Source organism: Nomascus leucogenys, chromosome 11, assembly GCF_006542625.1.
Source record: "Nomascus leucogenys isolate Asia chromosome 11, Asia_NLE_v1, whole genome shotgun sequence".
NCBI lineage: Eukaryota > Metazoa > Chordata > Mammalia > Primates > Hylobatidae > Nomascus > Nomascus leucogenys.
In genome coordinates, this window is record NC_044391.1 from 60,054,676 (window position 1) to 60,073,088 (window position 18,413).

At 33.7% G+C, this 18,413-nt stretch overlaps 1 protein-coding gene across 11 annotated transcripts in view; it reads right to left on the reverse strand.

Moving 5' to 3' along the window:
- Window positions 1–18,413, reverse strand: part of KIF21A (kinesin family member 21A) — a 155,422-nt gene that overhangs the window by 46,590 nt on the left and 90,419 nt on the right. For 6 of the 11 annotated variants that reach the window (XM_030822621.1, XM_030822626.1, XM_030822624.1 and 3 more), the window contains exons 8-16: window positions 17,978–18,173; window positions 17,074–17,263; window positions 16,659–16,722; window positions 11,601–11,804; window positions 6,300–6,338; window positions 1,876–1,966; window positions 1,346–1,463; window positions 746–934; window positions 9–208 (exon numbers count right to left, since the gene is read on the reverse strand). In XM_030822621.1, the coding sequence (XP_030678481.1) occupies window positions 9–208; window positions 746–934; window positions 1,346–1,463; window positions 1,876–1,966; window positions 6,300–6,338; window positions 11,601–11,804; window positions 16,659–16,722; window positions 17,074–17,263; window positions 17,978–18,173 (1,291 nt within the window). The remainder of the gene's footprint in view (window positions 1–8; window positions 209–745; window positions 935–1,345; window positions 1,464–1,875; window positions 1,967–6,299; window positions 6,339–11,600; window positions 11,805–16,658; window positions 16,723–17,073; window positions 17,264–17,977; window positions 18,174–18,413) is intronic. The other 5 variants (XM_003252305.3, XM_030822625.1, XM_030822627.1 and 2 more) reach the window with 1 other exon arrangement.

Sequence of the window (18,413 nt, forward strand, 5' to 3'; positions counted from 1 at the left end):
ATCAATACCTTTGTTTTTTTCATTTCCATCACATCCTGCTGCAATTTCTTCAACTGCTTTTCATACTGAGACTGATTTTTAAGCAACCTTGCGTGTTCTTTTTGAGCTGCTTGAAGTCTCTGCAGTTCTTTGTTCATGGCTTGGAGTTTCTTTTCATATTCAGACCTAACTTTTTTTGCTTTTTCTTCTGAGTAAGATTCTACCGAGCCTAAATGACCAGAGGACATTTTTATATGTTTTTTGTGAGACACAGATTTTTATTTCACAGATTTACAGTCCATATCCTAAGAGAAGAGTTACTTCCCAAACACCCACATCTCAGAAGACTAGGGTGTCTTTCAATCATTCTCTCTTTTATTATCTACTCTTAACCTGTTTAATGATTGTTGAAGCTTATTTATTAACATGTTATGTTAAAATGTCCCCAACATAAATCAAAACATTAAAACAACCATAAATTTGTATAAAGTAAGTAAATAGCTTAGGCAGATATCGGTATGAAAAAACAAAACAAATAACAATATTTAACATTATGAGACAAATTAACATATAATGTGGCCAAAAAGGATTTACAAGCTACATATAACTTTTAAATAAATGGCACAAACTTTGACTTGCAAAAACAAAACAAATAAATAACAAAAAAGGGTTTAATATGGCTATTTTTTTTCTTCTAAAGGAAAAGATAAAAACCCATTTTGAAGATTTAGCTTGAACTTTCATGTGAATTAAATATAATTCTTACCTAAGTTTTGAAGCACCTGGTCTCTTTCAAGCTGAGTGTCCCGAATTTTATGTTGCAGCATCATTAGCTTCTCTTCATACTGCTTTTTCAGAGTCTGCAGTCTTTTCTGGCTGTTTTCTAGTTCATCAATCAGCTTTTGCTTAATTGCAATTTCACAAGTGATGTTTGCCAAGTCTGCTTGATAATTGGCTATTTATAAAAGAAGAAAATAAAAATCCTGGTACTAGGCCAAAATATCAGAATTCTGGCTTTCAAGCAAGAGCATAAAAACCATCAACTAGGTATTTTTATTCACTTGGTAGTTATTAGAAAAATTTCCTGAAAAAACCAAAAACCAAAAGGTGAATGATATAAAGAGTGTTCATTTTGGTCAAGGACAATGCTATTTGTATTAGGTAAGAATGGAAATCACACAATGACTAAATCCAGTAAGAGAAGTAACTCATTTGTTTCACACATAAGCCTTGGAAGGCAAATGTAGGTCAGTGGTCACAAAAGTTGCTTTCATCAAGTATGAAATGGAGAATGTTAAGAGTTTTCTGTCATGGTTTAAACAACTTCCCAAAATGAATTTTTGCCCTTATACCAAAGGGCAAGTACCTTTTTCATCTGATTCAGAATCTGATTCATCAGAACTTTCACCCCCCTCAATGTCATCTTCCTCCTCCTCCTCCTCCTCTTCTTCATCCTCATGATCACTCACTTCTTGACTTTCTTCCTAAAATGTGATTTGTGAAAATTAATAGCATAATATTGGCAAAACAAACTGATTCCCTCATTGAGACAGTCTGCTGGAGTACAAAGTACAGAAACATAAAAAAAATTCGCTTTTCATCAGTATAAAAATGTTAAGGTTATTACATAGTAATTTTGTCTCAAATCAAAAAGTATTTCATCTCTCATAGTATTCTACTCCTGACTCCCCAACACAATGCTTTCACGATACATAAGATTGAGAGTTGCCAATATTTTATAGCTCGTATTTCTGAAGAAACATCTTCAAAGAAATAGATTAAACAGAATGCATCATAAGCAGTTCACTTTTCTACAAGTAAGTTAGTAAGTTATCATCAACCAAGAACAACCAAACCTGGTGACTAAAACTGACAAGTTCATTCTTTCATACTTACCACTTCTAATTCACTGTTTTCTCTTTCTGAAACACCCTTTTCTTCTTTCTTCTCTTGGTCAGTGTCTGTATTATCCTCTTTACCAGCCACACTAAAAAAAGGAACATAAGGGTACGGTGTTAAAATAGAAAGGAAAATTATTCACTTTTTTTCCCTCCGATTTTTAAAAGCCATCAATGATTTGTGAAAACAAACTTTAAATGTTGGTCACTTAACTGAGCAAAGCTATTCTATCTGATGCTTCAGAGAAAAATGGAAATTGCCAATCAATCAATAGTGTAATGATTTATATCACTGGACAAAAGCTTATTTTCAGAAAACACTGAGGAATAGATTATGCCCAAAAGCACGAGATCTCAACACCCCTAAGAACTAGTCACAGTAGCAGCCAATTAACTAGAATGTAAGGCAACTTAAATTCAAAAGAAATCAAACATTTTTGTTTTCTCATCTGAATACAAAAAAACTTCTCTCATATAAATACAAAGATATAAAAAACTACATTTTCACTGATGTCCTAATACATTTAAGAGTAAATTTAAAGTTCCAGTTTAAATCTGCCCACAGTAAGCTTGGCTACACTAGCTATATCCATCAGTATGTTCAGGTCTCCTTCATGTAGTGGCACAGGCTCTTTTTTCTTAGGCAGCCCGTACAGCACAAGGCTACTTCTCATTACGGTCTCACACAATGTGTCTTTGCATACCAAAAACTGTCTAATGTTCAGGATGCCCTTTGATTGAACAGAAAATTTCAGGGTCTGCCACAAGATTCACCTTATAATTGGAAGCTCTCCTCTTAAGTTACCTAGTACCTACAGCCATAACTACACACATACCAGGGAATGATTATAGCTAAATTAATTCTGCCCTGGTGGCCCTGAGGAAAAGACAGAACTTTTGTATACCCAAATAACTCTAATCCTTTGTGGGTGTAGCAATCAACTATGCACAGAAATTACACTACTGATCGCTAGACTCACATATTTAATTAAGCTAAATAACATTAAGAAAAAGTGAACTTTAAATGAATCTGTATATGAACTATTTCCTTTTGTGCTATAGTAGCATTTTAAAATCATTAAAAAGCACTTTGAGAGGCTGAGACGGTCAGATCACGAGGTCAAGCATTCGAGTCCAGCCTGGCCAACATGGTGAAACCCCGTCTCTACTAAAAATACAAAACTTAGCCGGGCATAGTGATGCATGCTTGTAATCCCAGCTACTAAGGAGGCTGGGGCAGGAGAATTGCTTGAACCTGGGAGGTAGAGGTTGCAGTAAGGCGAGATCGCGCCACTGCACTCTAGCCCGGGCAACAGAGCGAGACTGTCTCAAAAATAAATAAATAAATAAATTATAATAAATTTTAAAAATAAATAGATAAATAGAATACTCAAATAATGCAATATTCTCCAAGTAAAATTCCTCTAGAAAAAAAACTTTACAACTTTATCAGAATAGCTTAATAACAGCTATCATGTTTTCATATATTCTTCTATATTAAATAATTTCCCTAATACATGGATTGATTTTTAGCTTCTAGGCTAAAAACTTAATCTCATTTAGGCCCTATTATAACTATAACTTTAATGATTAAGTTTCTATCCTCAGAGATATTTTTGTACTGAGCACTATGAATATACTTTTCCCTTGTAAGGACTTTTCAGAGTTTGTCATTTTTGTTTATGTTATTATTTATTTAGTGTCTGTATTTCTCACTAGGCAGTCAGCTTCCTAAGGGAAGGCATCGTGTCTGTTTGCCTCCACATTACATCCCTAGTACCCAGGTCCTGGCACATAACAAATGTGAAGTAAGTGTTTGTTAAATAAACCAATCCCTGTGACTATGCATGAGCACCTCTGTGTGAACATGCCTATGTGTCTCATGCACGAGCTCGGCTGGAGCAGAATGGTACAGTTTCAAAGATGCATAAAGATGCATGAGAGACAGCATACATGTGGAGAGAGAAGAAAGTATAAGTAGGAGTACCAATACAATAGTCTTAACTGGAAATGAATGAAGTAAACTGCAACAGGGTTCCATGAGTGTTGTTAAATCATTTGGATGGAGAAAAATGTGCTTGAAGAAAACTAGGAACCACCTAGAAAGAACTTTTATGATAAACAAGAAATAATTTTATGTGATATACTGAATGCCTCTCTTAGGTTGCTTATAATATACTAGGACTGCTGATTTTCCACCATCATGCAGTTCAAGCTGAAAATCTAGAAAGAAATTCCTCTTTCATCCAATCATCAATTAAAAGGCCAGCAGCACGCACTCAAACAGTGCTATACTTGAGGTTTAGGTCTAAGGTGTAAGGCTAGGAAAGGATAATTTGTTAGGGAGACATCTCCCAGCCGGTTTTCCAGTTCCCTCTCCTGGGCAGTCTCCCTTTCTCACCTGTGACTGCTACAGAATACAGTTTTCATTATTCTCTGTTCTTGTATTACTTCAAGTTCCAACCAAATCACATTATACTTAAGTTTACAGCCATACAACACCTTATTCCAAACATTTGACCCAACATATCCTTCTACTCCCCACTCCAACTCACTGATACCCAGTTAAACAAATGTTCTTTCACTTCCACATTAACTCATATATTATAAGTCATTCATGCCACTACTGATGTGGAAAAATCAGCAGTCGTAACTTTACATTATTAATTTAAAGGCTTAAACTTTTAAAATACAAGTTGATAGTTATAACTTTTATACCTCAAATATTGAAGTTTTCCTTGGTAAACGGAGGCAAATTGATACCTAAAATAAGTATCTAAGTAGCAATGGAAGATATTTAAATTTGTACTTTATATAGAATCAGAAGCTTGGGAGCTGGAAGGAACATTAGCAATTACCCCCTTCATTTGACAAACAAAAAGGGAACTGTGGCCTGGAGAAGTGCATTCCCTCAAGAGGACTAAAACCAGTTATCCTGACTCCCAGAACATCTGAAAGTTCAGCTCACAGACTGGAAGCATCTGCATCACCTGGGAGCTTACTACTTATGCAGAATCTCAGGCTCCATCTCAGCCCTACTGAATCAGAATCTGCATTTTATCGAAATCTCTAGGAGATCTGTACACACGACTATGTTTGAGAAGTTGTTCTGTAACCACCAAACCACTCTGCTTTTGCTCTCCTGCAGGGATCATGTAAAGATGGGAATAAACTCCTTTCACTGAGTACATTTAAAGGAATTGAATATTTTATGGTGATTAAATGCTTCCACACACAACTTTAATGATGCATCTTATTTTGACCTTTCGGAATAGAAGAAATTTCACAATTTTAATGCCTTAATTTAATTCCAATAATAAACATGTTGTCCTAAGTATGTATTGCTTAGGTGAGTTATAGTATGACTGATAAAAAATTAAAATTATAGCCTAAGTACAGAATACTTTAAAGAACCTATGGGCTTATGGCATATAAGTATAAAAACTTTAGAATACTATATAACATACTAAATATAATTATAAAATATAAATTATAAGGTAATTTAAAGAAAAACATTTAAACTTTAAGATATTTAAAGTAAGATATTCATTTAACTAATTGCATAGTATAAGTTCTCAAGTTCTTAAGTAAAAGATGAATGTCTAAAGCAGGGCTTCTGAAATAGTTAAATATTACCTTGAAACTAGTATATTTTCTTAATCATTTTGACTATGTAATCTAGAGACTTGTTTAGGAAAATCTATGAAGAAAACTTCTGATAAGAAGGAAAATACCACTTGATCCTTGGTTAAATAATCATAATTCTGAATCAGTAAAATGCAATCAAGAATATTATTCTAAATTTTGCTAGTTTCAAATGAAAAAAAAGCAACTATCCTGTTTTTGATGTCCACTTCAAATACATTTTAAAAGCAAAAATTGTTTTTCTATTTCAACCTTAAGAATGTTTTATAAATCTTATTTGTAATAAGGCCACAGTTTCCTTTTGTTTGTTGTCATTTTAATGGTTTTTTTTCCAGTAAAGATTATACCAAATAAAGAAGAGAGAGACGGAGGCCCACCCATGACTCAGCATGTGCTACAACAAAATGTCAATTTCCGCTCTGCTCACAAGTTTTTGTAAGACAAAGAATTACTGTTGTTTTTTCTTTTTCTAATAAATCAAATGGCAGGGGTTTTAGGGTTATTTTTATCCTACAAAAGGTAAGTCATTACCATAATTATCATAGTTTATTCTGTAATCAATAATTCAAGTATCTAGTGAAGATTTTATTCTTAAAAAGTATTTTCTTAAAAATTTATTACAGTGTTCTTGTTAGTTTTATAAAATTAGCATTACTTTTAGGAGCACCCCAGCTTATCTAGTCTGAAACAATCTATAATACTATAACACATTTCCTTGTGAATAGCAACTAAGTATTTAAACAACATTTTAATAAAAAACCTGGGAAATATTCCAACCTTCTTTCTTCTCGATTGCTTTCCTCAAGTTTCTGTAGCCTTCAAAATCACGAGGCACAGTATTGGAAGGCCAAGCCAATGAAGGACAAACCAGACAGTAAAAAGCGAAAGTGATAAGAAGGTAAAAATGATACATGAGCTTGAAGACTTTAAAATAAATTTTAAAAGATATCATCAAAGGACAATACACAGTAAAAAGGCAGTACATTTGTATGAATAAAAAGTAAGTAGAAAATCAAGCAGCAATATATCTAAGAAGAGTATATAGACTATCAGTTGAAATTATGCAGCAGCAAAATGTATAGTCTCAATTTATAAAAGTTGATAAGGATTAGGCAAGCTTGGATGCCTTTAAGTCTGAAGTGGGTCAATTTACTCAGCTTCCCCCAAAAAAGACCACTTTCAATAATATTCTCTTTCTTTCAAGCCTTTACAGAAGACCTTTTAATGGCATCATTAAAAGAATTTCACAAAGTAATGCCTTTATACCATAATATGAAAATACCACTAATACTACATTCTAGGATACTACTTTTAAAAACATACTTTCTGTTTTAATATACTACATATGAATATCACTAAATCTAAAAAAATATCTGATTTCAAAGTTATACATGAAATGGTATTGCAGGCAAATGAATATGGTTGTTATGATATCTGTGAAAAACTGTAATTTTATTAATTGAAAATAAAATTTCACACTGGGATTAAAGAGTTTACTAATTATTATAAACTAACTACTGAAAGGGCATATCTATAAAGCAATAGTGGCAAAAAAAAAAAAGGGGGTGGGGAGAAATGTAGTACTTTCCATTAGTAAGATTGTTTTCTAACCAGAAACATATAAGAAATATTATGTGTAAAGGGTTTTAAAGATAAAGAATATTCAATATTAAAACTTGGGGATCTTTACTCAATGGAATGTACTGTATACCAGTATTTGTCATGTAGACAAAAAAACAGATGTGCTAGGCTCTGATTAAGTATATGGCAACATTGATATAGAACACTTCTGCCCAGAATATTTTTCAGAATCATCAATATTTTAAAATGAAGAGATTGAATCAGAGGTATGAGTTATTTTATCAAGCCAGTTCTTTTCATTTTAATTTCATAACATAAGTGCTCCCATGTGATTCTTATTTATTGGTCTGTGATTGCTTTCACATCAACTTATACGCTGCCATTATAAGACAAGACTAGCAATCTTTCTGAGAAAAAGTCTACAAACTAATATATACCAGTAATCAAATGGTCCAGTATACTGATTAGAAAAAGCAAAGTAAAGCCACTGCCTAAGAAATCTGTGTGTTTCTAGAGTTTCAACCCAACACCACTAAATACAAATCAGTGCAGTCTGATCGATGAGTGAAGTTTTTTATGTTGCAAGTCATTTAAAGCTAGATATCCAAAAATACGGGATTTAATGTGTGAATGGTAAATTTTCCTCATCCACATACACAAAAAATGCAAAAAACTTTTATGTCTACTCTAGGCCTATACTAATGATAACGAGCTACAATGGCTCAGAGAATGTGGTTCCCTCACGAAGAACCCAGATTTTCTGTTTTCAATATAGAGACTTTTGTTAGCTTATACAAGAAAATATATAGCTGACATGAGCTAGCAAGTACATAAACTTAGATGCCTCCTAAACTGCCTTTTTAAAAACCATTACAATCAATAGTTCAAAAAGACAATGAAGGGACAGAGAAATAAACTAATAATCTAACACCTCTCCATAACTTAAAGGAAAACTTTAGTTTTTACTTCACTTAGTTCCCCTACAATGCTGCTTCTACAGTTAAAGAGAATGACAATTCTTGCCAACCATTCTAACATTTGTGTAACTGAAAGATATGCAACATAGTTTAATTGTTATTTTCTTACTATCTACACCTCTGGATTATTCTACAGCTCAACAGAAAATAAGCACAAAAAGGTAGAAGAGCAAACCTTAAAACCTCACATATTAGCTATTAGTTATAGTTCTGATAAAGACTGACGCAGAAGAAGGTGAAACTTTCAAACAGCATTTGTGGCATCCTTCTCAAACACAAATGCAGCTTCTGGCATTAAAATGATCCAGTTACCACTCTTCATATCAACTCTTACATTGTCAGAGGCCCTATAGCCACCGCAACCAAAAATCTACAACACAAAACAATAAATTAAAAGACACAGAGCTTCCAAAGAATTTGTGAATTCAGTGACAAGGAAAGGAGGCAGCTATAGAAGCCAGGACAGCTTAGAAGAGCTGAATCCAAAGGTCAAGCAAGCCCCAGACAGGTTTTAGAAACTCACAGCCAGAACAAAGGTTTAAAACAAAACAAAACAAAACAAAACAAAACCTTTCCTACTCTTTTTTTCATTAGATTATGCTGCCTAACATATTATGTCGTATGGATTAATGTATCCTCTTTAAAAATTCCAAACACCCCTACAAAGGAAGCTTGTTGGTTATCAGACATTTCCACTGCTATGAATTTAGTCAAATGGCTTTGTTCCTGAGTTTGAATTTAAGGATATCAGAGAAGAAAATAGATAATTTTGAAATTGGAAGTACTTCAGGGTAGGGCAGAATTATGTGAGAACTGGACCACATAAGGGAGGAATGGATCAAGGTAGCATGGGGACACAGGAAGGTCAGTAAGAACAAATGGCTAAAGCAGAAATTCCCATTTTTCCCCCAAAGATTGGCCTACACCCATGAGAGGGAAAGAAGGTTCCTTCCCCTGTCTTTCCTTTTCTTGCTCCCTTCTGAATTATTCTTACCATACTATAAAATGGGCAGAAATCATTTTATGGGAGTGAGCTGGGAAATTTGGACATCATGTATTTGCAATACTTGCTAGAGAAAAATCAGTCCAAAGTTTCAATTAATTTTTAATTGAATCTCCTGTATGTGTAAGGTTGAGGTAGACCCACATTTTGCAATGCCCTCTCTGACAAATAAAATAAACATGAAGCATGGAACGCAACTCAACCAGAATCAATGCATCCAAACAGGAGCTATCACTTCCAAGGAGCTCCTGTGGAAAACTGAGCACTTTAGTAAAGCTGCTGTCCTTCTAAACATTTCTGGAACTCTAGGTTTATTGTTTGCTGGTTTTTTCCAACTCGTAGGGAATCCTTTGGCTAAATGAGGGCTTATCTACATTTTAAAAATAGAAATTGGCACTACATACAGTTAAAAGTTATTGGGATCTGAGTGTGATGAACAAAATGCTTTATCAAACTAAGTAAAACGGATTGGTTTTCATTTTTTAATTCAAAAAAACTTTTGATTATAGTGTGGTAAGACATATTCTATTAAATGTTATAAATTTTTATATGTAGCAATAAAAATTTATAAATTGGCTCTAAAAATGTTTACAGCTATATAGTATAGTACACAAGAAAAATTTTTTGGATTCACAAATTATATAGGTGTCAGTTTTACAAAATTATATAGGTGTCGGTGTACAAAGGTACACTATAGCATGTGTGAAAATGCTCTTAAAAATGTTTGTATATAGCACTCTATAGGTATATTAATTTTTAGAAAGTATTAATTTGTTTTTCTCATTCTAAGCTATCTTTCATTTCTTATATGGCTCACTCACAAATATTTTATGTCTAATTATGTGTCTTTTTGTTAGGAAATAAATTATTTTCTTCACTTAGGCTTTTACGTTTAAATCCAGTTGTTTGGTGAGTTCTTATTAGTATTAACATCTATTATTTTTATTGTAATAACTATTACAACTACATAATCACTGAATTAGTCACAACCACTATTACAATGTTAAAAACAGCCTAGATTTCTATTGGGATCCTTATTTATTTTTCATTAGTCATATTCAATAGGTGATTAAGGAAATATCTCTAAATTTACCTCAAAAGGAAAAAGCAGTATCAGTTGTGACCTTAAAAAATAAACTTTGCTTATACTTACTTACTATTTATGAATACAAATGACCTAGATCTTTAAAAACAAGTCATACCATCCGACATTTTGACCAACTACAGAAGTGGATTTTACAAGTAAGTTATAAGTCATGTGCAAAAGTCTCATGTTAATTCAAGCAGTAAGTTGGGTAACACTAGCTTCGATAATCCTATGATCATTATTTCAGTTTCAACTGCCCTCCATAAGGGGAGAGCTAATCATTATACATTTCTTAATGCTGCCATAATCAATGATCCATGAAAACATCCAAGACATTAATATCTCAAGAATGCAATTTCAATTGCAATGCCTACTAACCATAATGTATAATTCCTTGTTTTAATTATTCTTTTTAAACTCGAGAACAAAAAGCAGAGTTAATTTGAAGAATTTAAACTTCCAATGACTTTGATCAACTGGCTGCTCCAAGAAGAAATGCCTGGCTACCTAAATACATTTTTAAATAAACTGAGCAAAGCAGCAGGTAGGCTAAACGTCTACATCAATTCTACAAAGCATTCCTCCTGTAACAAACCAGGTGGCAAATAAGATGATTTTGCTTCCTTTTGAATATCTAGCCAAAAATGTTTAAATTTAATTTGACAGGAATGCTCAAAATATAGTCTCTGTAAGTAATCTGACTGCACCATAGAATCAGTGTGTAAACATGTAAAGAATTTATGAGTATTTAACCACTTACAACATTACAAGTGGTTAAATTTTCATTTTCTTCCTCTCCTTTGCACCCAGTTGATTTCAGAGGGACATAGTATCAGGATGCAAGGAAGAGAAAGCCCAGAACAGTGGTGAAAAGCTGAGTAACTCCTTGTTGGAAGATTCAAAAAGCCTGAAATAGCATAAATAGTTTTCACATAATCAAATTAGAAGCCCTGCAGAAAATATTTAAGAGACCAAATGACATTACATGACATTCTGATGGATTAGTTTAGCCTTTAGTTAAACTAATCTAGACAGGGATGAAAATATCCATGAGACTATTTAATTGCATTAGGAAATGGGGAAAAAATGAAAACACTGAGTTGTAATGGTACAGCAAGCTTTGCTGAAAAGCAAAATGAATGGAATGCAAAAGCAGCTATTTGAAGAAATAATAAAATAATTTATAATGGTAATTTTATATTGTCATGTTCTAAATAAAATTCATTACCATGTTATTACAATTAAATCTATTTTTATTACATATAAGTAGAGATAAACCATTAAAAACTAAATAGTTGTAGTTTCAGCTAACATAGTGATTTATTTCATATACTAAGGTACTCATGAGACTATGTATGCTCTTTATAATTGCAAATTAAAATATCCTGAAAAGGAAACAGATTCATTTAGCAGTGATTTTATAATCCCACCTTTTTTTCTTCCTCTTTTCTTTTCTTTTCAACTTCTCTAAATCTTTTTTTGCTAGGTCTATAATTTCAATGGTTTCTTTGTCTGAGGATAGTATGGTAGGAGAAAAAGTTGATGATCCGCTGAAATATGGCGCTCTTGCTGTGGCTCTTGTCAAGTTTTTTCGAAGGTTCTCATTCACTGCTTCACTTTCTAATAATTTTGCCCTAGCAAATAAAAATATATTTAAATAGGGAGCATTTTTCTCTCTGGATAAAAATACATAACATAAATTGTACCACACTACCATTTCTTAAGTGTACAGCTCTGTAGCACTAAGCAAATCTATATTGTTCTGCAACCGTCGCCACCATCCATCTCCAGAAATTTTTTATCTTCCCATACTGAGACTCTATACCCATGAAATATTAACTTCCCCTCAGCCCCTCTACCTCAGCTCTGGCATCCATCATTCTACTTTCTGTCTCTATGAATCTGACTGCTCTAGCAATAAGGCAGGAACATTTTAAATGAGTTAGTCTGCATGCTAAAAAGTTTTCCAAAATGCATTTCATCATGGCTACAAGATAAGGATTTTTAAACTAAATAAAATTCTCACAAAATAATAAAAATAATCATAAAAGAATGCTCACAAACATTAATATTTAACAATTTTTTCACATTTCCTGATTTAATAATTATACATTTGTAATCATAATACTCAAAAGAATTCTACATATTCAGATGCCAGTGGTAATTAGATTACTTGAATTCTAGCCAGTGGACATCAGTTGTCCTTGCTTGTAAACCTATTATTTAAACTGAAAAAATACACAAGCAGCATGCTCCCCTTAGTTTCAGTTCCTCATTCATCACACAATAGTAGCATTTCCAAAACTGTGAAAGGAATAATTTGTCAAATTTGCCCCAAACTGCTGACAGACATCTGGCTCCTGAATATAGCGTGGGAAAAGACAGTATCTCCAAGGAAACTTGAGTTTGATAATTGAAAAAATTCTTTTGTTTCTCAAGCAGTCCTAATAATGACAGGAGAATAATGTACACACTGATCCTAACACATGAAGACATCAAACAATGAAATCCTAAAAGAGCCTCGACTATTGAGACTAAAAGGATTCAGAGTCCTCTAGGCCAATTCCCTTATTTCTATTTGACTTAAACCATCAAAAATACAATTATCTACTTACATATAATAGATTTTCAAGGTTAGTTTGGCACAACAGTGACTGAGACTGAAAAATAAGAAGAAAACACAACCTCTCTCTCTCTCAACACTCTATTACTAAGCATCTTTGCCATATGTTCAAATATTTCAGAGAAAGATGCTAGATTATTTGCAACACTAAGCTCTGGAAGCCACAGTCAGCTCGGTGCTTTTCCATTGCCTACCAAAATTATTCATTCTACTCTTGAAATAGTCGAGACAGATGGGGTCTCACTATGTTGCCCAGGCTCATCTCAAGCTCCCAGCCTCAAGTGATCCTCCCACCGCAGCCTCCCAAAGTGTTGGGATTACAGGAATGAGCCACCCCACCTGGTCCTACACATTCTTTAATGAAACTGTTTTATTATATATGTGATACCATATGTGAGCAGAGCAATTACAGTGTTTTTAGATGGTTAAATAGCTGTGTACAAACTTCTAGGTTAATTAAATGACTTCAAAATTGTTTTAGAGAAAATTCATATAAAAACTCAAAGTTAAAATTCATGATTATCAAACAATAGAAAAGTACAAACAATATATTATACTTTTCTATATTTTTAATTTCTAGCACAAAGCCTAGGTACCTAATAATGAATGCTAAGAATGAATGAAAATATAATAAATCAGCTAACCATAATGATCTATATTTTAATTGTCTCCTTTGTTATTATGTAATAAATAATGTAGGTATATTATTTTAAAATTTATGTTTTTTACATAATGTTAAAAGTCTGCATTTGGTAGGGGCATATCCAATGATTCTTTGATCCTAGTGCTGATAAAGGCCTTTTAGGGATTACCTCCACAAACTCCACATTAACAGAATCTACTTTTTGTATGGCCTACAGGGAGAACATCTCTCTTTCCCCATCTCTTTCTCTCTCTCTCTTCCCGTTCACTCACCCACCCACTTGGTACTTCCTGCATTTCATTTAATAAGAGACTAAAGAGTGAGGTATGAGGGGAAGTGTACAAACTTCTTTGGGAAGGAGTACACTGGGGGCTTGCATGCCAGCTGTCATTCATTGGATCTTGGACCATCAAGTCTATAAAAGCCCCCACCCTTCCCTTTGTAAAATTGAGATAAAAATATATACTTCTCTAGGATTGTTTTGAGAATCAATGATAAAATGAATTTAAAAGTCCCCCGACTAATATGGTATTTAAAAAATAATAAGTATTCTTATCATAAAGTTGGAAATACTATAATCATTAACAGCATAGAGTTAAATAAGTGAATTACAACAAGACAGTACTATATGAAGCCATGCAAAAATCATTGTAGAAACTTTTTAACATTGAAAAATGTTCATAATATATTACTGCTTTTCAAAGAATAGATAGCAAAGCAAAATATACACTCTGATGTCATTTGTATTAGTATCCATTGGAAAAATATTAAAGAGATAGATCAAAATGTTAACATCAGTTCTTAGAATAATGGGAATACACATGATTTTAATTTTCTCTTACATTTTCCTATATTTTCAAAATGTTCTGCAAAATTTTTCATGCCCCAAAAAACACAAGGATTAATTAATTAGTGATTATTATTATCTCACAAGTAATGTGACATGTAAATTTATTAAAAGGTAACTACTATTCATTTCCAATAAAATGATAAGATGAAATAGAAATATTCCCAAATGGCAATAAACAAACATAAATTTGCATTAAGTTTAAAGAGGTGCAAATAAATGTCTTCCTAAGATCTAATTTTGATAGAAATATAGGTTGAAGTAGGGTTTAGCAGGTAAAAACAGAACATGAGAATTTGGACCTAAATATTCGTAACACTTTATACCTTTATGACACCTTTATATTTAAGAACGTATATATACTATTATTTTATTTGAGCCCCATAATAACTCTCTGAAATTAGCAGGTATTATCTCATTTTTACAGATAAATAAACTAAAACTCAGAGATGTCAGGTAACTTGCCCAAGGTCATATACCTTATTAATAAATAGAAGCTTAAATTTCAATCCAGGTAACCCAATTTGAATTCAAGGTTCATTTATGCTTATCCCATATGTAAATTATAATCCTGGCATTCTAGAAGGCTACTCCCCAGGGATGGAACACACCTAATTAAAGAGCCATCAGAGACAAGTTGAGAATCTGGAACAAGGTATTAACCTACACCAGGAAAGATTTGATCAGCGACTGAACTCAGGGCCAATGAGTAATCTCTGTTCTCTAAATGGCTTAAGGAAGGAATAGTCTTAACTCAAGACTGAAGAAGGAAGATATTAGATGCTGCTTTTAGCCACCAGAAGGAGTGGAAGTGATTCTGGTAGTTTTCTAGGAAATAAGGACACTAGTCAAGCAATTTGCCTAACAGTGACATAAAGCTGAGGTACAAACTTAAAATACAAAGTGGAGGAAAGGAAAGAGAGGATAAGAACTCGTATAGGCAATTGGCCTTAACAATTGGCAAGTGCCAAAGAAATAAAAGAGAAAAGAGAAGCAGCCTAAGAGCAGAAAGAGAAACTTCAAGAATTAAAAAACAGAGCTATTAGTTGTGTCTCAAGGAGTGGTAAAGATGGGGTCAACAAAATCAGGAAAGACTGGTCAAAGAACAAATTTTTAGCAGTAGGCAGGGAACAGTACTGTCAACATGGGGTAGAAACTGCAAGTCCAGGTTGGTTGCTGAGCAGAACCAGGATGCAGTGCCTCAAAGGTCTCTACCAAAAATGTGAAGCATGAAAAATTATATATATGTTATATGCATAACATATATAATATATATGTAATATGCATAGCATATATAATATATATGTACACAGACACATACACAGAATAAAATTATACTTGAACAACTATGTTGCCACATCGGGATGTGTTTTCATTTGTTTTTGCTTTTTGAAACATTTAAGAGATCCAGTGTGCCTTGTGGAGCCAGAAACAGTGGAGATAGTACTTGCCACAGTTTGAGAACCTCTAGAATATCCAGAGGAAGAGAAAGAGAACACAAATACAAGACAGGGTAACTGTGAAAGATGATCTCCTCCCGTTTGCTTATGTTCTGCAAATGGTAAGAAGAAGTGAGATTTGAACTACTTAGATGCTCCCCCATGGAGCTGACTGGAGTTTTCCTTCAAGAAAAAAATAGCTCAGTCATCATGGGAAACCATGGAACCTGAAAATATTATTGACTTAACCTTCTTTCCCAACCCTATTCCCCAAGTCTACCCCCTCCACATTCCTACACCAGGCATAGGCATCACTTAACTAAATTTTGTCATTCTGTTTACTATATGTGATGATTTATGTATGCTGCCCAACCTAGAGTGTGAACTCTTCATGTCATGCTTGCCCCCAGCCCAAGTCATGGTACTGACATATGCAAGTATGTGTGGCATGTTGTATGAAATGTGAATGGATGTACCACAGAGAGGCAGGCAAATTTGTAGGCATGCCATGATTTACATGTAAGAATAGCTGAAGATATAAAAGAGAACAGGAGATTCAAAAAATTGGAGATGACGTGTATATATTGATCTATTCCCAAGTGATGAGGGAAGAGGCATATGAAGGAAAGGCATCAAAGATAACTTCAGCAACATAAATTTTGCCTGTTTCATATGTCAAGTTATGTAAGCACCCAATATTGGGATATAGCAGCAAGAGTAGGAGAATAATATGGGAAAAGAAGGGAGAGGAAAAGAGCTTGGAATATGACATCAAGGGAAAGGTAGGTAAACAGTCTCCTAAAGTTAACCTAATGAAAGGGCTGAAATATCACCATGGACAACTACTGAACAATAAGCCCAACAAATAGAAATATTATAACATTGCAAAATCCAAAACAAACATGTGCATTATATGTTACAGAACATGAACTATACCTGAGATCTTCGATTTCTTTTATATAACTATGAATCATATTACTAATCTCCTCATTTCCTTCCCCTGAAAGACAAAATATGAAATAAAAATTTCCTTTAAATTAAGACTTCAACAAAACAGGAGAAAAAAAAAGTCGGGAAACAAAACAATAATTTTTTAAAACACAATTCTTACAGCAAATTTTCTACCCTTTATTACATGAGCAGACCATAAGATAATATGATTACAAAGGGAATATTTTGTTTATATAAGAATTTATTATTTTTTGAAATTAGGTATTTAACTTAAAACCACAGACTGCATACAAAGAGACTGGCATTTCTATTTCAACTATGCTAGGTAATTAGTGAACACAAAGAATGTTCCCTGCCCTCCAGAAGTTAATCCCTTACTTATCCCACCCTACCCACATACCTGCTCTGGCAAGAACATGGTTGGCCTGATCACTAACAAGCTGTGTAATTCTGGACCTCAATGCATCAACCGTCTCTTGCATGGCTTTAATTCTTACACGCAGGTTATTATTTTCAGTCTGTAGCATAGCATTCTCATGAAACATGTCATTGATGCTTTCCACACCCTCTTCGTCAATTATTCTTTTACCCTAGTAAAGGAAAATAATGTCCTTGTTGGTTGAGGAGCCTTAAAAACACAAGAGTTTTGCTTAAGGATACTCTATAACTATACAATTCTCTAACCAAGAGCATTTTTATCTTACCAACCACAAGGCAAAAGAAATCCTTTCGCCTCTAGTAGAACACTCCACAATGCATTTGTTACTAAAGAAATCGATCAGCCAGGTGCAGTGGCTCATAACTGTAATCCCAGCACTTTGGGAGGCCAAAGTGGGCAGATCACCTGAAGTCAGGAGTTCAAGATCAGTCTGGCCAACATGGTGAAACCCCATCTCTAATAAAAATACAAAAATTAGCCAGGTGTGGTGGCGGGTGCCTATAATCCCAGCTACTCAAGAGTCTGAGGCAGGAGAATCATTTAACCCAGGAGGCAGAAGTTGCAGTGAGCCTAGATCACGCCACTGCACTCCAGCCTGGGTGATAGAGGGAGACTCCATCTCAAAAAAAAAAAAAAAAGAAAAATTGGGTAGGATAGCTTTTGAACAAACAGTTGTTAGGTTAGACTGAACATAGTTAAAGATTGTCCACAAGGAAAACTAGAGACTCCTACCTCCGAAAGGAAGGAGGACACTATTATGACAACCAAGAGATTCCAGAAACACATATGTGTAAGGCATTATTGTGTTCAGAAAGTGCCAGCCTTAGATGTATCACAAAATGCAAAGTCAAACTTATTAGCTTACTGTTTTGTACTCCATGAGCTCCATCTGAAGTCGTGTGATTTCACTACGAAGTGCATTGATTTGCTGACTAGCTCTGTCCTGATTGACCATCACCTTATTCTTGATATTTCTAGCTCGATTAGCGTATTTCAGGGTGTTTAACGTTTCCATAAAGTCTCTGTCTGAAGGGCTGACACATGCTATCATGATTGTTTGGCTGAAAGTTACAAATAATAGTTAGGCTTACAGATAGAGGCATCTAAAATGCTAAAATAATCAATTTTAAACTCCTGACATTTGAATAGTATCTTCTCTTCAAGATACCAAAATATTGAGCAAATTTAAAAGCCCCTGTACTTTAAGACTACCTTAAAGAAAAAGATTTTGTTTACTTTGGGGAAATAAATTGATATTATTCACCTTTGACCTTGAGAAAGTATAAGCACATACATTTATT